The sequence below is a fragment of the Tachypleus tridentatus genome, chromosome 10 (genome assembly GCF_004210375.1).
Source record: "Tachypleus tridentatus isolate NWPU-2018 chromosome 10, ASM421037v1, whole genome shotgun sequence".
Taxonomy (NCBI): Eukaryota; Metazoa; Arthropoda; class Merostomata; order Xiphosura; family Limulidae; genus Tachypleus; species Tachypleus tridentatus.
Genome location: NC_134834.1, coordinates 142,201,561 through 142,227,339, shown reverse-complemented (window position 1 = coordinate 142,227,339; position 25,779 = coordinate 142,201,561). Strand labels below are relative to the sequence as shown.

The following is a 25,779-nucleotide window of genomic DNA, read 5'->3' as shown; positions in this document are numbered from 1 at the left end:
TTCTAGTGTTTTATTCCTGTATCTGCTGTCCCTAAAAAGACTTGGGATTAGCATCAACCTTTCTTCTCACAACCACCATCTACTGGTACCTTGGTTCTTCAAAGAGGGGTTTCTTTCTTCTGTTTTCCCTTTTTTCTAGGTCTATGGAAAAGCAAGATTGATGTATCATCTTTCAGCGTATTCTAATAACCCTGTTCTACCACTGTTTTCTTTACTTCATTCATGGGGATCAGATTTGTCAGTTTTAGTTTATCAGCATTGCTTAGGCTCCATTTGTGTTCAAATGAATCATAGGGACATTTGCTCACAACAATCAGAGTCTTGGGCTTCATTTCTGTTAATGACATGGATGACTGGTTTATTTTCCTTCCTCTTCTTGAGAGATCTCTTTCTCAGCCATATGATTATTTGAATTGGCTGGTCAAGCCTTTTAAGATTTATGGCAAATTATACCACTTTTTAAAATGGATAATGTAATTTAGTTATTAACTTGTAATGTATGTGGTCTTAAATATGTAAAACAAACAACTAACCCTTTGTATTTTAAAGATTGCTGGTATTGGTATAACATTATGGTAATACATATTTACTTCAAGTAGGTTTCTCATCATAATAGACATTTAAGGATTAACTTGGATAAGTCTCAAACTAATGTTTTTCTCATTTGAGTGAATCAAGTTATTTTAACAAACATTCATTTGTTAAAAGGACCAAATTACAATATTTGAAAAATATATAATTTAAATCTATTAACAGAAAGAGAATATTTTGTTTTGAAAGAAAAACAACTCGATCCTTATGGTTTAAATTAGGATCTTCAAAATAAAAATGCTAAATCTTTAAGTAAAAGTGATTATATTAGATACTTGTTTCAGGTAAATATTTGTAGCAGTAAACAAAATAAATGTAGGGGTAAAGTTAAAATAGGTAAACTTTATAACAATATAAGTAATTTAATTAAAGATAGAAAACTTAGATATTTGTCAAGTTTTGAATTTAAACATTCATAAATATTTAAATTGAGGTTAAAATGGAATCAAATAACAAAGTTTTCAACAAAGAAAAATAAATCTTACATAGTAATAGATTTTTACCATAAAATATGATTTATTTCTACATTATTTAATCCATAAAAGTGCTCAAGACAAAACTTTCCCCATAAAATTCTCAACCTGTAGATAGTTTCTAATATAATAAATCTATAGGACTTCTCCTTTTTAACTATAAAAAAATTCTTTGAATAATTTAATCCAATTGAAATTAACAAATTCTTTCAACTGTAGTAATAGTGATTCCAAACTTTTTTAATAATAGTGTGATTAGAGGTAATTTAAAGGTTATCAACAACAAGGAATTGACTTCAATATTAAAGAAAGGTAGTAAACTTTAAATTTAAAAAGACAAAGTATGATAATTATGTTATTAAAATAAGTAAAATAATCTTACTATATTCCATGTTTCTTTTTCAAAATTAATTATATTTTATTAATTTCATAAAAATAAATTAAGAACTTTAAATTTATCTTCAGATAATAGATATTTCTTTCAGTGTCTTTAAAAATTAAATATCTCCAAGAACAATTTATTTGTACCTTGATTCATAAAACTAGGTGCAATTTTGGCTTTGTATGGAAAATGTTGTATACACAAATTTTAATTAGTAGATTAACACTACAAATACATTTAAAAAAATACTTTAAATAAAAAATATTATTACGAAGTTGAAGAAAGCCCTTAAAAATGCAATACAAAATATAGATTTTTTATCTTTGCATATGCATTTCAAAAATTGCAAAATAATGCCATCAAGTTCAGATTCATTACCAATTTTTTTAAATACAGATACAGAAGTTGTCTATTGTACCCAGTAGTATTCTAGATGTCTTGTTTCAAAAAATAAAAACATTGTTATGAAATAATCTGGATAATTATTTTTGGATTATTAGAAATAGCATTTTAGTCTTGAAATGTTTAAATGATTTAAATTTATTAAAAATGGCCAACTTTGTTTCTGTGTATGATTTAATCCAACTTTGTGCTGAAATACCGTATTTTCTGCCTAATAAGCCAAATTTCTGGCCCTAAATTTTGGACCTGATATTTGGGGGTCGGCTTATTGGCCGATCACTCCTTTCGGTAATTTCTTCTTCTTAGGAAATGTTTTTCTTTTGAAAATTACCATAGGCGGTAATTTTGTTCCATCAGCAAAGCACGTTAAGACTACAGTGAAACATTGTTTCTGGAATTTCATTGGTTACCTAATTACAGTGAGTGGAGCCAATAACGAATGACATATTGATTCCATCTCTGTCTCAATATGACACGTTCTGCTTTACTACAGAACGCCAATGATCACACACAACATGCATGCTGACGCTGAAACGGGACTAAGAAATCATTTTGAAGAAATTGTCACTTCTTAAAAATGGCTTCGGCTTATTGGGCAGTAATAAGCAAAAACTCTCATTTTCAGAGCTGAAAATTGGCCTCGGCTTATTCGGCGATTCGGCTTATTAACCGGAAAATACGGTAGGTTTGAAGGATTTGATCAGGTTTTCAGTGATGTGTTTCACAGTTTTGTAAACACATAAATAAATTTTCCAAAATCTAAATTTTATAAAATTCAATACAAAAATATAATTTATTTTTGTTTTTTAAAACTAATACAAACAAACAGTGGGTATTCCAATGGGAGCAGATTTATCTTCAAGTATTGCCAACCTGTATCTATTCTTTTATAAAAACTTGTTTCTGAAATGGGTAATAAATCCTAATTTATACATCTGCATCTTCTGCTACATAAATTTCCATAAATAATTTGATCTTGCAACAGAAGGACCAATAGTAATGATGTTCATACCAGTTATTTAGATTTAAACATTAAATTTGTAGAATGCAGAGTACAGTGATTATTTCTGACAATAAATATTTCCCATCCTTGATGTATCTACCTTTAATGGTATTATACCATGTATAGTGCAAAAATATATTATATTTTAATTATATTTCAATGTATTTAAGTGCTATTACCACAGGTATTATCCACTGTGATGCGAAGTTGACAACTAGGACTGACAATGGCAGTTCTACCAATGCTTACTTAGTGATTATATATATATATATATATATATATACATATAACTTTTGACTGTGTGTTCCATGAACTAACATGGAAGAAGCAAGAACCAGTAGAGTGTCTGCTTGCTTTCCCAGTTCATTTATTCTGCATTTTCAAATTAGTTTTTTCAGTATCCCATTGCAATTTCTGCAGACAAAAGACCTTTGAATTGGTTAGGACTGATCAGGTCTGGATATATCTCTGCTGTTTCCCCAGCATGAATTCTTCTTTCCCTGTCTGTCAAGTGTAGCATGGGGAGACCATTACCCCTTATCAGGTCATAGTCATTGGAGTGGTTGATGTGGAAAATTTTACACTGGTTGTGTAATCTCTGTAGTGATCAGGTCTGGATATATCTCTGCTGTTTCCCCAGCATGAATTCTTCTTTCCCTGTCTGTCAAGTGTAGCATGGGGAGACCATTACCCCTTATCAGGTCATAGTCATTGGAGTGGTTGATGTGGAAAATTTTACACTGGTTGTGTAATCTCTGTAGTGAAAGCCTGAGTGGGCAGCACAGTGTGGTGGGAAATAGTAAGGGGTGTTCAGTATAGTACAAGTCACCTCATATTATATAATATGCTAATATCTTAGTGTTTTTACCAGCTAGATGGGACAAAATGTTTTTTGTTTTTTATAGTAGGAAGGGACTGTCATCCCTATTCATATGGTGTATGGGAAGCAAATTGTTGTCACCCTCCTTTCATACTCCTATATGGACAAAGAATATACCCCACATGTGATAAGGTCTTCCATGAATCAGTATGGATTCTTGTACGTGGTGAGGGTACCTCCAAGAGAAAGTTCTGTTCCTTTAATTTACCTCCTGTGGGATCTAAATATCCACCCATGTGTTTGCTGTACATGGTTACCCATGAAGGGGAGAAGGGTATCCTGATGATTGAGGGGTCCAACACTAACACTCCACTTTGGCTTTGAATTCCTTTAGATGGGCAGCCTTGGGGTGGCCCTCCTTTGGTCAATCGGCCAGTCCACTTGGGCTAGAGTCAACCAAGTACCATTATTGGATGTTCTAAACAGGTGTTGTGGATGTTTTACCTGATGCAGGTGTTTTGGTATAGTGCTCATGAAACCCTGGCATTCTGCAGTGTCCTTGTTTGGCTTTGTAGTGCATCCCCTCATAGGGCTCCTTGGTGGTTGGGGTCAGTGGGCACCAAATTATTCCTTTTTTATGGATCTCTCAAATAAAAACTTAAATAAAATAGTGAAAAAACAGTCTGTAGGTAAACAACTAAGTCTTGAAGATTCTGAGCAGCAATCTTGAACATGTGTAACACCTGTAACCCATTTTCTTATATTACATTCTCTTTCAGACAAACCTGTAGGGCAAAAGCTCTCTTTTTTTTTTTTTTTATTCAGAAGGGACAAGAGGGGCTTGCTGGCTCTCCTAAGTTTGTCAAAAAGCTTTGCTCTGGTGATATGTTGGAAGAAACATCCAATCCTAAACACAGTGAACTCCTCTTGCATTTGAAGGTGATTGGGGATATATCCATTGAGGATACTCCCCATACTACTTTGAATTCATCATGAGGAGTTATTGCTGAGATTGATTTGAAGAACATCCCACAGTTGGTGATGCTCACTAGTTTCTTCACCCAAGAAGTTTCTGCAGTGAGGTGTACCTCCACTCACAAAGATGGAATTACGATGCTATCCAATCTCCTAATTTTGACATTTACATCACCATGTCCACCTGCCACCATCAAGGCATTTTATCTTAATTGCAACAGCCACATGTTTCAAATTATTTCATGTTTTCAATGTCAGCAGTTTGGCACTCAAAGACATCGTGTCGTGGTTCCTTGGGGTGTGCTCATTATGGTGGCAAGGACCACAATCACTATGAGTGTCAAACAGACCCTCATTGCTTTAATTGTAATGGCTGTCACCCATCTTGCCCTAAGTGGTTGGAAGAAAAAAGAGGTACAGCATTTGAAAATGATTCAAAACATTAATTACCCTGAGGCTCAAAGTTACTGTCCACCACTTCACCTCAGATGTTTGCTGCTGCACTTGCACTACTACAGTGGGAGAGCAGATGGATCAATCTGTGCCTCTGAAAGTATAGTTCTCAAACAATATGAAAAGCCTTTTGACTTCCATGGTTAAGAAAGTTGATAAATCAGTGTAAACACCCATCTCTGTCCCTACCATTCATTCCAGTAAACCCCCAAGTCCATTTTCTTTGGTTTCCGATATGAGCATTTTCTTGGGTACATCTCATTCTCCAGCCCTAATATGCAAAACAATCATTTGTTCCAATTCTTGGTCGCTGGAATCTTCTTCCAAAGACAAAGATCTGCCCAAACAAGCCAGGGCAGGATTCATAGAGGTCGATAGACCTCCCTCACAAAAAGAAAAAAAAGACATAGTTGAAAACAGAAGGGCTCTCCACCCAACTTGCCTAAACATGAATACAAATGGCCACTTTAATACAATGGAATTGTCTAGGTTTAAGTTCTAATCTGGATGACATCAAAGCACTGATTGATTCTCATTATCCTGTATGTCTTTCCTTACAGGAAACATTTCTGAAACCTACCAACACAGTCGCCTTTGTACAGAAATGACAAGTTGTGTGATGGATGAGTGCATGGAAAGGAGGTACTGTTGGTTGATCAGCATGTGCTCATCCTTTCTTTGCCACTTGACTGCATGGCAGCTGTGACTGACTGTATTATACAGTATTCCTGATATATTGATACGTTTTTCACAATATCCTCATCCATGATGGAATCTTGCCTGGCACAGTGCAAGGAAGGCTCAAAAATGGGCCTGAGGTATCCCACACTCTCGAAGTGCATCACTTTTCAGCAGGCCTATGCACATGCTGGGCAGGTAAGACGTCAAAGCCAAAAGGAATCTTGGATTAAATTCACAACCAGCATCTCTCCTACCACCAATTTTAAAGTCACATTGGACATTCGAAATGTCAAAGGTTAATTCTGTCTCCCTTTCAATCTTGCTCTCTGATGGCTAGGAAATAGCTGATGCCTGGAGCATCACCAGTACTCTTGGTGAAAGTTTTTGCTGGGTAGCCAGCACTTCTGCTTCATCCTTCACCTTCTTAGCCATCAAGACTCAAGCAGAGCAATCACCTCTTTCCTTTTGAGCTGTAATCATCTATTTACACTGATTGTTTTTAATCAGATCTGACAGTGAGCAACTTGAAAACAAGCTTTTCCAGATAAAACTCTGTTGGACTTTGGCTGTCTTGTTTCTTTAAGAATTGGAAAGAGGAAGTTGATTTAACTTGTTTTTCTTTTATCTTGGACTGATGCATCAATATGTTGTTTGTGTGACATTCAGGTCACAATGAGCCACATTTACTGCCTTTTCATTGTTATGATTCTCATTGATGACACCATTTTAGTTATGTTTTGTCCCAAGGTTTATCCCTAATGTTGGGCAGTGTCATTGGTGATGGTGACACTGTTCATCTTACATATGTTATTAGTTTTTTATAGGTCATTGGCCTTTTTAACATTAAAGTTTTCAATTCATAAACAGATTTCATTTTTTGTTTTAAATGTGATTCCTTTTTACGAATTAAAGTACAGTTAGTTGGATATGAAATTAGAAAATGGGTGTAATGTCAAATACCTTGAAATCAGGACTGGCAAGGTCTACTTTAGGTGACTAATGCTTTTTTTTTCTAACTTACCTGTTAGTCATCCTGGCAAGTTATAATTAAAATTATGCTACAGAAAGTCTTTCACAACATGTATTACTTTCTTACTGCTGTAAACTAGATTCGAAAATTGGATTTAATATTATTTAAGTTTTTAATTCAAAAATTAAACTTTGTATTGTTTTACCTTGATTCCTTTTTTATGAATTTTAATAATTTTACTTTGCTTTTAATTTTTTTACTGGATATTTGGCACAGAAAGCCCAGTTGCTTTGTGCCATAAAATGTCAAACCAACTAACCAATCAGTCAACCATTCCTTGGGCATTCCCCTTCAGTTATTTTTTCTGTAGCGAGCTCATCTAAATTTTTTTCAGTTACACCAGGCCCTTCACCACATCAGCGTGATATTGTGTGCAGTGAGGTAAGTAAAGAAAAGTGTTAACATAACTAAATGTATGTGAACCTGTAGGCTGTGTACAGTATAAGAAAGTTTTTGATTTGAGGGTAAATGTTTTTTGTTGCAAAATTAGTAATTTCTTTGATATCAAGTTTTGTTTGTCCACCCATTTCAAATTTAAAAAATTCTAAATTTAATATTTCTATTAATTTTTTCCAAGTTTGTACCATGAAGTGACATTTTAAATTATTAATTTCATATATTGTGTAAAAAAATTTATATAAGAATTTTCATTACAAGATTATTTTAGTCCAGAGAAACATTGTTAAATGAATAACTTGAATTTTTGTGTATTAGGTCTCAAGATATTTTCTAATATGAAAAAAACTTAGATATATATAAAATTGTGATTCTAGTGGTTTAACTCCTTGGTTTATACAAACATTGAAGCATTAAACTGACTATTGCTTTTTATATTATTACTATTATTATTATCATGGATTTGTAGCTTAATTTTTTTAACTAAATTTTTGTTTTGGTAAAATGTTTGGAATATTTATATAAAGTTCTTTCATTAAATAGTTACATTATTGGTTTCAAACTTGCAGAGATGAATACGAAGAAGAACTAAAGCATCAACAAGAAACTATGCGCCACCTGAAACAACAGTTGAGGCAGTTTCATGAAAATGAATTATCTCAAATTAAACAAGAAAAATCTTTAATAGAAGAAGAATTAATTAGTGCCAAAAAGAAGGTAAGTCTTTACAACAGCATTGACTTTTTAATGAAGGAAAAGTCTTGGAAAATATTTGTGAGTAGTTTACTTTAGAAATGATTTTAGCAACTTTTTTAAAATATCTACATACACTTACAGAGGACTAACAACTACAGGAATTGTTTATGAAACCTCATTGTATATTGGAGAAAACAAGAAACAATTAGGACAAAGCTTTAAAGAACTATATAAACATTACAATATGCTATCTTTTAACAGTAGAAAAAAAAAATGGATACTGCTTGAAATGCTGTCTGACAAACCTTCAGATGTTTATAACTGTCATCAAATTCTTGCTTAGAAATTGAACCTTCAAATGTAGGAATAGAAACTTTCCTTGTTGAAGATAGAAAATGAGCTGTCAACAAAATTTCAAGTATAGAAATTAGGAATTTATGGATTCTGCCATTCAAAAACAGCCAATCAGATGTGATTATTCACAAATCTGTGAACCAATTGCACTTCAGGATCCAAACATCAATTAGGAACATGCACATACACATTTACTGTAGAGCCTTTCATCTTAATTGCATTTTTATATTTTATACATAATGTACAAGAATAGTTGCAGGACCTTATAATGAACTCTGGCATTATACACATACATTTCTTTGTTTAAATGCCTTTATTTGTAAGCTTTCTGTCCTCTTACAGGAGTCTTCACCAGGCAACAATGTACTGAGCAATACAATATCATTAATTTGTAGAAAACTGCTTTAAAATAGGTATCTAGGCAACAATGTAACAATAACTGACATCTAGTATTAAAGTTATCTATCATATAGAAATTATGTTGAATGTAGAAGATAAGTCAATTACTTCAATATAATGTAAGGAAAATACAATTATAAGTATTATATAGTGAAATAAAATTAAATCTCTAATGTTTTAAATAACATGTATGTCTTTGGTGATTAGTGTTTATGCAGAAGTGAGTACTAATGGATCATTATTTTGATTAATACCCATTGGTGATCCATTGTCTTATGCTTGGATGACAATAGTTTCTTCAGTTTTTCTCCATTTTGTGTTTTCTCTTTTTATTATTTTAGCATTTTTTTTGTCTGTTGTGTGGTTGTTTTCCTGAATGTGAGAAGTTCTAGCATATGTGTTCATAGCACATTTCTTAATATCTTTTGGTGTTCTTTAATCCTTACTTGTAATGGATGCTGTGTTTCCCCAGTGTATTGTTTATTAAGACTAGTGGTAGTGAGTTGGATGGCCAAATAATAAGCATATGCAGCCAATCCAAGAGTCTCTTTACACTAAGTGATTGTGTACAAAACTGATCCCTCAGAATCTCTGTTATTGTAACAGATACACCTTAGATATTTGAGACTGTAAACCATCAAGGTTATTACTAGTTACCATAAAAAAAAAATGAAATGAATCTTTCACAACTATTGCTAAGATGTACCTTAGCAGAATCCAACCATATTATTTGTTTCCTTCATTTTGCACACCTAGTTTTTTTTTATCATCAGTCTTTGTTAGATTGCTTTGAAATTAATGTCATTATTTTTTTTCATGCTCATTTTATTAGCAATAGTATTAGTAGCCTGAAACATGAAATTTTGTGGCCGACAGAGCTGGTTTTATCTGAAATAAAATATAGATTTTTAAATTTCCTTTAAGCTTTACAGTAATAAACAATACCTTTATTTTTGTTTTTGTGCAAAATTTCATGGAATTCTGATGTTGTTTTTTTTTTAAATTTTAAATTGCTTGTAACAGTATGTAAAATTTAGAATGGTTACCTGTGTAAACACATAATACTTGTGAGTTTTAGTTGTTTCTTGGCAGCTGTTATTTCTTTCTCCATACTAAATCTAATTCATAAGTTTATTTTCCATACACATAAGATTATATACTTGTGCTCAATGTAGCTCATTTTAGCTATATAGCTATAGGACTTGCTTATATTTCAGTAATATTTGCTGTTTGCTATGTGAAGAGTGTATATTTACTGTCCATAGTGTATTCACATGTACCTAATAATTTGTAAGCTTGGTAAGTGTTTTTGGCTGACTGACAAGCTTTGGCCAGAATTGTTCAAGTTTTGACTATTACTCACTCCTGAAGTGTGGTACTAATTTGTGTGTATGCTTAGTGCTAACATTAGTAACAATTATTTTGCCAATGAATACATGTATGACAAAGATACACTTGTTTCACAAAAAAGTATATTTAAACCAAAAAACAGTGTGGCTATGAAAAAAAAATGTTTCCAAGTAAAAAGTTATTTGTTATACAAACAGATTAAAAAACTGTCAGAATGCAGCCATGGCAATCAGTATTGGATACATAATTTAAAACTGTTTAATAAAAATTGTAAACTTTTTTACGTGGTTTTAAATACCAACATACACACATAACCAAGCAAAAAAGTAGCAAAGTGACAAGTAACTCATACTTATGTTATAATTTTTGGTTTATATTACACTGACACCAGGTGTTGTAAACTACATTCTTTGTGAGAGGACAGAGAACTAGGGAATGTAGCTTCATAAGACTGTTGCATAATGTGGGAAGAGTTAAGAAAACTATGGTGATGTTAAGTTTATTTATTATCTAAAAGTTTTTCCCTTGGCATGATATGTAAGGAAAAAATGCTTTTCGTCTTTGTTCTTCATAATTTCTACGTAGTTAACTTTTAATACCAGATGTTTGTTATTATGATTGTTGCCTGACGGAGGCTCCGGTAAGACAACCAACAGTTCCAAAATAAAAGTATTATAATATTGAGGAAAGTCTGTGTATAATTCCACATATCAATTTACTTACACGAGTCTTAAAAAACAAGGATTATCTCTATCGTGTTGAAATGTCATCACAACCTACCTATTTCAACAGCAGTCTATTCACATATAAAAAAAAATCTTAGTAAATGAATTTGTACTTACTGTAAAATCTGTGGAAAAATCTTTTTTTTCCTCCCCCTATTTCTCTCCTTTCTTGGAAATCTTTGAAAAATCATAACTAACTCGCACATAAATATTTGTGTTAAAAACAAATATCATGTCACTAGAATGTCTTTTACTGGACTAGGTACAAGATCTTGTGAAAATAAAAACCTGAACATGGCAGAGACAAAAACAGTTGCATAAATGAACATACTAAATACATTGCTACAAACCTGGAAATTATTTCAAAGTGGTCATTTTCTGTGCTAATTGAATAGAAAGAACAAAACCATCATAGTAGTAAAGGTGATTTATTTGGGGTTTCTTCCCACTTTCTTAACATACTTTATGTAAAATGTCATCAAAACATTGCAAAAGGTGTTATACAAATCTTTGGAAAAATCATGAAATCCTTCCCATAACACACACTAGTGATATGTTGCATGTTTCTACTAATGTATGTGTAGAAATGTCTTGTTCAAGAAGTAAACAAGAATATTGCAACGTTATGTCTAAAACATTTTATCAGTACTTTGTTTTTATTTATTTAACAATTTGACGTTTTATATTATTTCATTTCCTCCATTATAATTCAAGTTCTGATTGTGAATCAGTGCTGTCAGGACATATGATAAAAATGTAGAGAATTTGTGGAAGATCATCATGCAAATACACAAGTTTTGAGTGCCCTTAACTTCTAAACCTTCTTAATGATTGAAATTCTGTTCTCTGTTTATGACTTGATCTAATACTCAGTGTTAACTTTCAAAAACACACACACACACACACATTAGTGAAAGACTTACCAAATTGTTATATGCATGTGTGTTGCTGTAGAAAATATAAAAATACACATTACTGTAAGTAAGTTACTCAGTACTAATAGATTCTTTGTTTTGGTATCTTAATCAAGAAACAATGTTATGGGAGGTCTTGAGCTGAGAATATGTAAAATATAAATGTTCATAAATATTGAATGAAAATTGATAAAGTTTTCATAAAAGTAAAAGGACATTGAATTGCTCGTAAAATTAAGGATTATTCACGGTTTTGTTTTTGTAATATTAGAAAATACCAGGGAAATTTAAATCGAGTAGACATACCTCTGAAATACTGAAAGCCATTTCTCATTGTTCTCATGTTATCAACAGAACATGTGACCAAGCATTTCTGAATATCCTTTACACATTGCAAAGCCTGTGTCAGTAATCCTTAATTCTTCACTCTCCTTCCTTCAATGTGTCTTATTGTGCAAACATTCGTGGATCTTGCATAACTTTTACACTCCTTCCCTGATTTAAATTTTCCTGTTCATAATCTATTCTGAAGTTTCCTGTAACATTCTTTTTAATGCAATTATTATTTCTACAAGGAATTTCTATAACTTTGTTTGAGACTTACTTACACGAGTTGCCAAAAGCATGCAGGGTAAAGTCGATATATTGTCAGTCCTAATGGTTAACACTTTTCTGTTGTATACTGATGTTTTTGACAGGTATCACAGTTATGTAGAAACTTAATATGTGTAACACTTTCTATTTTCTTTTATTTTTGATGATTTTTTTTTTTTCTCAGGCCTAATCACTTTCTTCATCTGCAGAACTGGACTTGTCTGCTTTGATGATAATCATAACCTTCATGATGCTTCTGCTAGTATATTTTCTTTTTCTATTAGATATGCTGTGTTTTTAATATTAAACCTATTTTAATTACATTTGAGGGTGCTTGTTTCATTTGTGGTGATTTCAATCCTTGAATTTGTTATTTTTCCACCTTCTCGTGGCATTGGAATTGGGGATATTATTTAAAATCAGTTCAGTATTAATACACACCGTATTTACCTTATCTTTTCTTATTTCTTATGTTTTTGACCATCAGTCTGTTTATTGGGGATGAGGTCTACCATATGGCCTCTTTCTTTGATTCATCATCTGTTTTCTGCCTAGCACATTGTGATTTCTTCCTGTGAAGTATTCATTTTATGCATCATTATTAGTTATTGTCATTCTCATCAGTAAATTAATTGGATTTCCATATCTACTTTGACATCTTTATTACCAAAATGTTCCCCATTTAACTATCCTTATGTTGTTAAGCTCAACCTTGAGCCTTGCCCAAGTCTTTCTTTGGTTTTTCCCTGACCAGCTACTAATAAGGTTAGCTTTGTCTCATTGGCCATTTTTGATATGGATAAAGATGGTCTATTGCTTTTGTAGTATATCCTTTTATTGTATGCATCTGGGTTGCTCTTTCTAGAACCTTTCATTTCAGGAGTAAGAAATCACATTCCTTCTACCTGTTTATATCACCATCACAGTGTTGTTGTTGGCTCAACAGGGTCAGTACAGTATTGCCACTTCCAAAACATATCCTTTTGCCTGATTCAAAGGGCATCATGGATGAAGTAGTAATTTGTTGAGAAAAATACCTTTTTTTTTTTTTTTTGAGTGCCCGGTAGGTCCAATCATTACATAAGGTTGATCTGTTTTACTCATTCTCCCTTGAATCTGGATCTGTATATTTTCTGATTTTGAATTCCAGATTGACTGGTTACATATTTCTTATTCTACATTATTATCTTCTTGCCAGGTAGCTTGTAGTTTTATATTTTTGTTTTGTTTTCGTGTTTATTGGTTCCAACCTCCTTTAGAATGTGGTCATTCTGGCTTTGAATATTTTATAGGTAGATCTACCAGTTTGATTTGAAATTTTGAGTTTTAAAATGAATTTCAAATAGGTACTTACCTCTGAAATACATTAATTTCCTCCTTTCCACAATCATATTTTCATCACAACTGAAACTTTTGATAAAATCTAAGTTAAGGTGGGAAAACAGAGTTGATGTAAAATTCCCTGTCCTTTGCACAGTAACTTATGTGCAAGAAGGGAGAGTGAAGAATTATGGGTAGGTGACATGTTATACAGTACTAAAAGAATATTTAAAAAATCATCACAGATTTTGTTTACACAGAAATTCAAACTTAGCAAAGAATTACATGGAATTGGAATTACATGTAAAAATGAAAATCGCAGAAACCGTAATTAGAATTGGTACTTAAGGTTCAGACATTCAAGGAATTAGTTAATTTGAGACAAAACTCAACTCAGATTCTGTAACTGACATCGTAAATCACCTATTTATCATATATTCAATAAGATAAAAAATATTTTTAACAAGTGTAAAATAATCTAAGGACCTTTATCTAAAAATATTAACCCAGCTGCTTAGGGAAAAGTAATAAAAAGATAATTAATAATTGATAGTTTTGAGCATTTTATTTAAGATTCAAGGTATTGAAATTTTTAGTTGAGCCAAGTAGGAAATAGTTAGCTATCATAATTCTAATATTGAGAAATTATAAAGAGTTCTTTAAACATATGAGGGAACATTAGAACACTTAATTTGGTGTTCACTTATACAAAGAGACTGTGTGAAAAATTTTCATTATGGATAAATATTTATGTAAAAATTTGTTGTTAATTACAAGTATAAAAAATCTTTTTGTTATGATGAATAAGTACCAGAGTAAAAAAGAAAAGTATCAAATAAAAAAGAAATCTTGGGAGCTAAATGACTTAATTGCAATCTTTTTTCTAACTTTCAACATGAAAAATCTTGTATACTATGAAAATCAGTAGTTTTAATAGTAGTTAAAACCAAAACTTTGCTCAATTATACTGATTTCAAAATGTTATGTTTTAACCTATTGAGCTTTTGCGGTGATGGTGCAAATTTGAAGAATATAGGTATGTGTAATTGCATGATTGTAGAAACCAGTACTGTTCAGTTTGCTAAAAAATAAATATTTGATTCCTATAGATGGAAGCTCTGGTTCATCAGTTGGCAAAAAGTGAAGATCGAGGAGAAGAAACAGAACTGCTGTGGATAAAGAATATTTTGGCAAGTATAACATCATTTACCACTGGAATTTTAGTTAGAAAGTAAATGAACTTGACATACTTTCTTGAGTTATACTGTTGTGCAAGAGATGTACTGTAATTTAGCATTTTGCCTTATTGCATTTTATCTTTTTATTAGTCACTACGTGACATTAATATTTTGTTACTAAGTCTAGGAGATACAGGATTGTGTTGGGTAAGGGTTTTAAAATGCTTTTCTTATTGTTTTTTGTATTTGTTTAATCTTATGAAATAATCCTTTTGATTCAAAGTTATCCTTTTTGATGTAAATATATGAAAACAAAATATTGTTGGATTTGTTACCAGACGTCTTTATTTTCTGCTTAGTATCCTTTTGATTTTAACAATGGTTTTGTATTTAGAAATATTTTGAAACTTGTATTAATTAGGTATGTAATATATACTTAACAAAATATAAAAAGATGGAGAAGCCAGAAGTTTTTGACACAAATAGTTATTTATTAGTTTTGGTTATTTAAGTGTTAATGAAATGCAGCAATAAAAGCTGTAATTATTTAACTTAAGATTTTTTGTTTATTATATTATAGTTTTCTTTTATAGAATGGTGGTCTCCAACAGCGAGTTGATGAGCTAGAACTTGAAAGAGATGAGTTAAAATCTCGTTGTCATGAACAACAGAGGAATATTAGAGAACTGGGAGAACGAATACGCTTGTTAGAAAAAACCAACACCCAGTTAGAGTTAGATAATGAAACTTTAGCTTACAAAGTAAGTCTTGGTGTTTATAGTGCTTATGAAAGTGGATAATTTTTATGATAAATTTTGTTGTGATAAATCCATGAAGTTGTATTCTCTGAAAGAGTTCCTCAAACATGTTTTCTTAGATGATGAATTAATCATTTTGAATTCAGCATAGGGTGTACAAAACACTGCAGAATTAATGTTTTTCCATTTGCCTGAGGAAATTGTATAGCATTGTTCCTATTTCACCACATACAGCAAATGTAGTGTTTTGTGGCATTAATCCATTGTCACCGAGTGTGACAAGTGTAGCACTGTGTGACATTAATTCTTTGTAACCACATATAACAAATATAGCACTCTGTGACACTAATTCTTTGCAACCACATATAACAAATATAGCACTGTGTGATATTAATTCATTTTCACTGGGCGTAGCAAGTTCAGTATTGTATGGAATTCTTTGTCACAAGTAGAACAAATATAGCACTACATTATTAATCCTTTGTAACCAGATGTTTTGTACATGGGATTAATCTTTGTCACTTAGCATATATAGTATACCACGTCTTCATATGTCACCAGTCCAAAGAATGATTCATCCTTCAAAAATCTGCTTTTAAAAACATATTGTATTTTCCATTTCCATAATTCTCCTAACTGTGTAGTCAGCTGTTGTATTATGTAATCAGTATTATTATATTGAAACTGAAAGACAATATTTGTGTTGTTTAACCTAAATACAACACTTTAAGTTTATGAGCCAACTAAAGAAAAGTTGTAATTCAAATTTAGTGTATTTTTATAGTGTTTTGGCCTTTTTTGTTGGTTTTTATCATGATTCAGTGTGTTCTTTCTTTCTTCTTTTTCCTCTTTTTCTTTAGTTTCTTCCATTCCATATTATCAAATGTTTGTACATCTTATGAGATTTTTTTATCTGATTGTGTGTAGTCTTCAGTTAGATGCATATAGCTTACTATTACATATTTATTGCATAAGATTTTTAATATGTTAATAAGAAGAAATATCTGTATATTTTACGTGTGGGTTTACTGCAATTTAACATGTGCAAGTTAGTATCTAGAGCTCATTTTATATTCACTAACACTAAGCATGCTTGCTCTTTCAGCCATGGAGATGTTATAAATGATGGTCAATCCCACTATTCATTGATAAAAGAGTAGCCCAAGAGTTGGCACTGGGTGGTGATGACCAGCTGTCTTCCCTCTAATCTTACACTGCTAAATTAGGAATGGCTAGCCCAGATAGAATTTGTGAAAAATTCAAAACAAACCAATTACCTCCATTTATTCTATTGTTTGTAATTAAATTAGTGAATTTGAAAAACCTGTCTAAAATCATTGGTGGAAAATGTACACTAGTGTTTCTGTATATTCATGGGTAGTGTGAGATTGAAATTTGACAGGATTTCTTTCTTTTACATTTTATTGTAAGTAATGATAGCTATTGACAAGGTAAACTTTTGTTAAATTATATGACAAACAAAAAGCTTAAAATTTAAAATCTTAATTTTTATTTATTGTAAAATATGCAAAAATAAACTAATATACAACTGCACAGTTTTAACTAAGTTTGTCTAGTAAAGGTGAGCCACAATGTAAGGGTAAGTCAGTGTAATCTTAACTACAGTTTAGGTGTGCCTTCTGCTTAGTCTGTAGCACACTATTAGTGCACACCTAATAAGCCTTGGCTGTAATGTGTATCTTTAATGAGTTTCAAGTGCAGTCAGAGTGCACATCTGCATTGTTTGAACTGTGAAATAAATGTACAGATAACAAAATATAAAAGTGAAACTTGTGAGAACACATTGTGTTTCAGGTTCACATGTTTATGTTCAGAGTGTTTTGAAGTAATATGAATTAGATTTATTAATGATTGTATTTCAATCACTATTCTCCAGTGTTGAAATCCAGTCTGATTATTTTTTATTTAAGGTGTTATTACATATTATGTTGCTAGTTTACCACTGTATTTATTTTTCATAAAGTTTTTAGTCACAGAAAACTTAATGATTCTGGCATATATATTTTTGATTTGAACATATGAGTAGTAATATTTTTGTTGGTTGTGATCAGCTTTCAGAATCTCTTGTACAGTATGATGAGCTAGAGGATTATCTAAGAAAGGAGAAAACCAAAGCAAGAAGTATGTATTGTAAAAGGATAATATATTTTTAAAATAATTTTTGTATTTTGAGTTAGGTGTGCTTGTTACAGTCCTTTTTAGTGAAACTCGTGATCTCATTACCCTTTCACAATGGGCTCTGTGTAATATACGTGACTTTATCTACACATTTGTCCACATTAAGTTTTTCCACTATAATATTTATATCTTCACAAAATTTGCTAGATTTTTAGTAAAGATTACAAGTATTTTTTATTTAAAAAATTATAATTTTTTATGTAATTTTTTCTGAAGGGTTTGTTTCTGAAACGAGTTTGTTTTGTTACTAGTTTTGAGTGTGATGTGATTTCATTTTATGATTAAAAATAAGTTATTCTTTATCACAAAAATCTCAACTATTATTTATTTAACACTCCTACGAAAAGACGTTTTTAGTCCTTATTTTTCCAAGTCCGTTCCCCTGGCTGTGGTTTCACTAGATAGTAGATTGGGACAGTGGGAATCTCATTAATCCATTCATTAATGGATTTAAATGGCAATTTCATTTAAATTCAAAATTATTAGCCTAATATTAATAACCTTTCAAGTTGCTCTGGGGCCTATTAGGCCCCACTTTTCGTAGGAGTGTTAATGTCTAATAGCTCAGTCACATTTAACCCTTTTGGCGCAGTTGGCGACAGCAGTCGATTTGAAGGCTCAGTGCAGCAGGCTACTTTCCTTTATTCCTGTTATTCTTATGTATTAAATTTAACATATATAGTATTAGGTACAATCACTGAATATTTCAGGGACTTTTGTTGAGTTATTGCTGAGGTATCATGCTTTTAATACTGATACCGTAATTAGTTGAAGTATCAAACATATATATTCAGCGCCATGCCAAGCATTAAAAGTTGTTATTCAGTGCCGAAAGGGTTAAAATGTTTGTTTTCAGTAATACTTTATATTCTGTCATTTTCAATACTTTAACTGTGTTTACATATGTTTAGTTTAAATGACTTGAGTTTCATAACACTGTATATGAACATTTATATTTATTATTTTTCATTATGTTGACCTTCCAGTCATGCCTATCTAACCTAACATAGCTAGACAGTGTATGTGCACTAAGGTCACGTATCTAGTAATGTAAAACTGACCTTAAGTCTTCCATGTCGTGGCTGTTTTATAGTGGACTAGTATTTTGTAATATACAGTCACATATCAGTTATTATACTTTATATATGTATATAGATTATTAATATTTAGAATTAAGGTATTAAACTTCTTTTTCTTAAAATATAGAAAAATAAAGAACTAAAGCAAACAATTAGCTCTTCTTGCTACAACCTTTGTACTCATTTGCTGCTGGATATAGGTTGCTAAGCCTTTTAAAATTTTGCTCGTGGAGGATATCAAACTAAATTTTGTTAAAGTTTTATATGTACAGTTGGGCCCGGCATGTCCAGGTGGGTTAAGGCATTCGACTCGTAATCTGAGGGTCGCTGGTTTGAATCTTTGTCTCACCAAACATGCTTGCGCTTTCAGCCGTGGGGGTATTATAATGTGACGGTTAATCCCACTATTTGTTGATAAAAGAGAAGCCCAAGAGTTGGCAGTGGGTGGTGATGATTAGCTGCCTTCCCTCTAGTCTTACACTGCTAAATTAGGAATGGCAAATGCAGATAGCCCTCATGAAGCTTTGCGCATAATTAAAATATATATATACATATACATTAGAATAACCCAAAAAATTATAAATAACTGCACTGATACCATAGAATTGCACTCTAATTTATTAAGCTTCATAATTAAGATTTATATTTTTAAAAATATGAAACTTCAAGCAAATGAAAGACATAATCTATCTTCTTGAAATCTTAAATTGAAGAATGTGGTAGGCTTTTCAGAGATTTAAAATGGCTGAGAAAACCGCTCTGAAGACATTCTAAACTGTTGATTGGTTATTCACATGTCAAATACTGTAGCAACAGTGTATAAGGGACTGTTTCAAAAAATGGAAAGAGTTGAACAGGGCCACCATGTCTCATTTGGTGTATAAGCCATGTATAACTCAGCAAAATAAAATGACATGAAGTTCTAACTTTGTATTTTAGCCTGTCAGTATTAGTAACTTCAGTTCCTAATTTGTACAAAATTATAGGCTTTGTGTTTTGACATCCAATTTTAAACAACACTGCATTCAACATACCATGCGATTCACTAAAATCTATATTTAAATGTGTTCTTTTAATATTTACTTTCAAATTAGGAAGTTAACTCAAAGTAACCATTCTAGTTGTAATCCCTAGGAATGATTATAAGTTGATAACAAAACTTTTAAAATAACAGTTTTTGTTATTACTAGAACATATTTTTATGATAATCTTCACACCCAAACCATGTCAATGTTAGTGTTTTGTTTTTAATGTGTAAAAATCCATTACATTATGTGATCTACAAATAACAATTCTCAGGATTTATAAATATAATGAAAATTCTCTAAAGTTGTGGTATTTGACACACCTCTTTCTTGGGTTCTGAAGGGCATGGAATTATACTAATTTTACTGATTAGCAAGAAATTAGAATGGAATTTATTGCTTGCAATTAAAATTACAGGTTTTAAAGGCCATTTTGCTACTCGTGTAAGAAAAAAATGATAAAATCCCATTATTTATATAGTTTTAAATGTGTACTACCTAGCAGTAATGATACATTAGAATATAAAAACAAAATTTCCTTTATATACTGTAAATACAACACATAAACTATGATCAAGGTATATGCTATAAAAGGCTTCTACAAAAAAAAAATATTCCAATACACCATTTACATAAGTAACAGCTATTGGTTATTTCTTCGTAACAGAATAACACTTGCATTTAAATATTGCTCTTCACACTTGACAGCTATCATTATAAATAAAATGAATAATATTGGCACTGGAAGTTTGTGTCATCACTTTAAGAATAGAAGTTAAGGACCAGATACTATTTTCATTGAGTTTCAGTAATACTCTTGCATTTGATAAAATTACCTCTGTTCAAATTATTTTACAGTTTGAAGAAAAAACAACAATTAAACTATCAGGTATTTTTGTATAATTCTAAATCCTTATTGAATAAACAGCTCCTAAGTCCTTATTGTCAAAACAGATCTTAAGTCTCTATAGATTAATCAGGAAGTAAGCCCTTATTGACTAAACAGGTTCTAGATCTTGCTGAGTAAGCAGATGTTGAAACAGTTTCTGTGGTTTTGTTGAGTAAAAAAGCTCTATGACTTTGTTGATTAAACAGGTTCTAAGTTCTTGTTCAGTAATTAGCAATAACATACAGCCTTAAAACATTACATAACTGTGATTTTCCTATACCAAATAGCATAAATAATTTGGTCCTGTCTGATTTTTGTTTAATTATATGTGAGAGTAGTGGTAAACCAATCTCAAGAAAGTTGGATAACTGTGTATATATTAATGTACCATGTGCATATTCATTATTAATAGCTATTTAAAATGTGTGCTTTTATAGGAGGGAATACATTTGTTTAACAAAATTATAACACTTCTACTTAAAATTCATTTTATATTAGCAGTAAACAGTATCATCATTTATGAGTATAAAATATGAGTTAAGAGTATAAAATTTGTTCATTCAACATTTCCCAGGATAAGATATTTTTTATAATTATTGGTAACTGTTGATTAAAAATAAGGTAACTCTAGTTAGTAATGAAGATAACATCAACACAATAAAAATGTCTCAGGTCTGTGTTATACTCAAACTACAAACCTCTATTTTAGTTCCATGCAGTTAACTAGAATTACGTTTTGTGGAATCAAGAGAGGTATTTTAAGTTTCAGTAAATGTCTAGTGTCTCAATCCTTGTTTACATAATTTTCTTTATTATCCCTAATTGCAGGTCTTTAAATTCTCAATTTATTATTTTGTATTTTTGTTCTGGGTGTGTTGGATAAAATGAAATAAAATTCTTCCATTGTTTTCTGAAAACTATTATTATTAATTTAAAATGAATGAATAAAAAACATACATAAAACATAAAAATGTTTTACTTTGAAACTGAAGACTATCAATTAAATATCATTTTAACATAATTATTTCATGTGTGTTGCATGTGTAAGTATACACACACACATACATGTAAAGTCACTCTGTAATTTTGTGTTAATTACATACATAGGAGAGTCTGTGGTGATGCAGAAATCATCACAGATGGATTCTTTTCACTCCTCTCTGGATCACAGAAAATCTTCACACCAGGTGGGATAATTGTGTTATATAATTATTATTTCAGGAAAGTAATTAAAGAGATAAATTAAATGTAATTGATCTCTTAGCAGAGATTTTAAAAATTCTATTCTAATTGAATTTAACAAATTTTTAAGCTAAAATAATAAAATGTACACTTATCTCTAATTCCAGTTTAATCAGTTGATGTGAAACAGTCTCATTAAACTTGTTTCCAAATGATGAATAATATAATTAGTCTAATTAGAATAATAATATCTAAAGTTTTACATTCTAGTGTACCTACATGTTCTTACCTGTATCATAAACTATTGTCTAGCACTTGTATGAAGCCTGTCCTTCCATAAGAAGTGTCTACCTATATATATTACATGTGCACTTAATCTTTTGCTGTAACAGTTTATTTTGCCATATTCCTGTTTGCTGTTAATTTATATTTGCAGACCTGTTTGTGTTACTACATGATTGTAATGAGTTCCTTTTTGAATTATGTCAATATGTTTGGCGGTATAGTTTCACTGTGGGCCTCATTACGGCTTTATCTTTAACATCTTTCTGGAACTTTCTCTGTTTTCGTACTATCTTCTTTTGTATTGAATTTTTAAATCCTTTTATGTAAATATATCTAATGTTGTTTCCACGAGTGGTTTCTGTTTGGAATTATGGTCTTGGAATTTAGGGACTTACAATTAAAACTACCAAATAAATTAGTATTCATTAAATAGTTACTATTGCTTCAGTTATTGTTAATTAACCCCTTCTGTGTCAGGCTGATTTTGAAAATGAGCTAAGAAAAAGAAGTCAGGGTACTTTATTTCATTTTTTTGTTGGCCTGTTTATATATTAATGAAACAAGGTGTTTTATGATATTTTTCCATACAATGTATTTCAGTGAAACCACAGTAAAGTATAGGAATGTTTTTCTCCAGTTTTTTTGATACATAGTTCAGGATAAACGTGAAACAGGTTAGCACAATCAATGCTATCTAATAAGCAATAATTTTTATAGATTTAAACAAATGATAAAAATATGTCAAGAAATGGTTTATTAACTTAAATATTTTTGAAACATGAAGAGTATCCAAATTATGTTTGACAAATCAAGGAAGGGATTAGAATATTAAAAAAAGTTAGTACTTCCTTTTACTCCAACACTTAGTTCTATAGAAACAAACAAAACATATTTTAAGAAATATTTACAAAGTGAGTATGCCTCATCTCACTCAGTGAACAGAAAACAACTACCAGGCACCAAAAGTTTTGAAAACTGGAAACAAAGGTTTAAAGTTGTGATAGATATTAGATGCAGTTAAAAAAATACAAATTTTATCATCTATAAATGTAGTGTTGTGCTTTCCAGAAAGCTTTTGACACTTAAGCTAAGTAATTTGCATTATTGAACTGAATCACTTGTACGTTTATAAGGCATAAGAGGCATTTCAAGCAAATTTCAATTTTATACGTTGTTTTTATAATAAAAGTTTAATGCCATTTCTTAGTAATATTTTCAGCATTAGCTTTTTTCTTTTTATCATGTAAATGAATTAACCTGTTAAAACTGATTTAAAAATGTTTTCACGTTTTGTTAAGCTGTTGAGTAAATCTAAAATTTAGGCTTGGTGGGACCTAATTGTTGATGTTCAGAGCCTTGGATTAGTAAGTCATGATTTAAATTGCAATTTATCATTGAATATGCTCAATATTTTCTGCTTTGGGTTATTATAACTTTGATGGGTGCTGCTGACTTGTTGCTCTCCTATTGGTCAGCAGTTCAAAATTAGTGTTAATTATGTCTTAACCTGAAAGGTCTCTGATTTAGCTGTTTAGATTGTGATTACTGTAGAGTTTCGTTCAGGTCAGAATTACTAACCGTCATTTCAAATTTTATCAAACTCTGGTAAAATGTTTTCTTAACTTGATATCTGAAATTATGTTCAGGAATTGGTCATGGCAGAAAAAATTGAACGACTCCAGGTTGAAATTAATCAACTCCAGACCCAACTTTCTTCACAGGGACAACAGCTTGAGATATTTACAGTTAAGTATCAACAAAGAAAAGCAAGGTATAAGGAAAGGATGCGCCAGCTCAAGTAAGGGAAACTTTATTCTTCAAAGTTTGTTAAATTAACTGTTTGTTTTATCCATCATACATGTAGTTTGGAATAACATATCTTGTGTATGCTTAACAAATTGAAACATTTCATACAAGCCAGCATTTCTAATAAAAAAATATTCAAAGTTTGTGATATAAGTCCTCATGAAGTAGAAATGTGTTCAAAATTAAAGTGCTGAATGAAGTTTGAAGATGAGACTTAATTACTTCAAATAAATATTAACCATTTTCACCAAAAGGGGAGACTATCTAATTAAATACTACAGTGAAATTTGAGTTGTAGATGAATCATATGAAATTTAGAGAAAAAACAACCTGTATTTCCAGGTTGTTCATCAAATCATTATTCATTCATTCAGTTTTGAGGAAGAAATTCTTTTCACATAGTGTATAATCATATTTGGATTTCTTCTCTTATCTAAATGTTCATGTATATAACTTTGATTTGAAGGGATTACATTATAAGAGAACAGCAAGAATTGCGAGAAAAGGAAGAGTCTTGGCAGCAACAGCTGAATTATCTTGAGGAAATGGTGAACAGAGAACAGAGTTGGAGAGCCAAACTTGAAGCAGATAATCGTCATTTACAGGAAGAACGCCGCAAGCTAGTTGACAAGTGAGTCAAGCAAATCTAACAAGACTTATTATCCTTAATATTTGACAAGTGAGTCAAGAAAATCTAACAAGACTTATTATCCTTAATATTTGACAAGTGAGTCAAGCAAATCTAACAAGACTTATTATCCTTAATATTTGACAAGTGAGTCAAGCAAATCTAACAAGACTTATTATCCTTAATATTTGACAAGTGAGTCAAGCAAATCTAACAAGACTTATTATCCTTAATATTTGACAAGTGAGTCAAGCAAATCTAACAAGACTTATTATCCTTAATATTTGACAAGTGAGTCAAGCAAATCTAACAAGACTTATTATCCTTAATATTTGACAAGTGAGTCAAGCAAATCTAACAAGACTTATTATCCTTAATATTTGATCATTCTAACTTTTTGAAACAGGTAAGTCAGGTACATGTGGTGAAAATATGACCTTTGTTTAGAGAAATTCTACATAGAAACTAAGCAGCTTAACCTTCAAATTACTGACCTTTCTTGATAGTTTCCTTTACTGATAATTTTAGGTTTCTGTTTTTGAGGTATTACATAATTAGTTTTGAAAAAGGTAAATGTTTAATTGTGTGATGTTTGATTTTTCAGCTTTCTAGTTATTCAAATACAATGTTATCCATTTAATACCTAGAGCCACCATAAAATATAAACACTTTTTCCTTTGTATATATAGATTATTGTGTTCACCTGAAGTTAGTACATTGCCAGAATGGTAATGGATTTTATATGTATTGTTTATCCATAAATACTTGTGTGTAAAGTACTTCTAAATTTGTAAATAAGTTGTTTGTAAAATCGCAAAAATATCTTGATGTTATAATGTCCTTTCTACGCATTATTGAGAATAATGTATGCAGGTGAATGATATAAAATATAAATGTGTAAGTATTGATATCAAAGATGAGTAATTTCATCTGCACTTGTTTGTGATTAAAATAACTTGTGGTGAAACAGCTCTTAAACATGCTGCTTTTTTAGAAATTCTGAGCTTTTATGTTTCGTATGTCACATTTAGCCTGTTTTGTTTTGTTTTATTGCATGTTTTGTAAGTGATGTATATGATTATTTCAATAGAAGTATATTATGAGCAGAAAAATAAGCTTTAGATTGTCCATGATATCTTAAACACACAGAAAAGTACAGAAAATGAGTTATGTGCATACAATACCATTAAGT

General features: G+C 30.9%; 1 protein-coding gene across 2 annotated transcripts in view; it reads left to right on the top strand.

Moving 5' to 3' along the window:
* The window catches only part of LOC143230479 (uncharacterized), a 56,254-nt gene that overhangs the window by 18,374 nt on the left and 12,101 nt on the right, over positions 1-25,779 (top strand). For both annotated transcript variants that reach the window (XM_076464113.1, XM_076464112.1), the window contains exons 4-10: positions 7,776-7,923; positions 14,668-14,748; positions 15,330-15,497; positions 17,567-17,636; positions 21,794-21,873; positions 23,800-23,951; positions 24,426-24,590. In XM_076464113.1, coding sequence (XP_076320228.1) covers positions 7,776-7,923; positions 14,668-14,748; positions 15,330-15,497; positions 17,567-17,636; positions 21,794-21,873; positions 23,800-23,951; positions 24,426-24,590 — 864 coding nt within the window. The remainder of the gene's footprint in view (positions 1-7,775; positions 7,924-14,667; positions 14,749-15,329; positions 15,498-17,566; positions 17,637-21,793; positions 21,874-23,799; positions 23,952-24,425; positions 24,591-25,779) is intronic.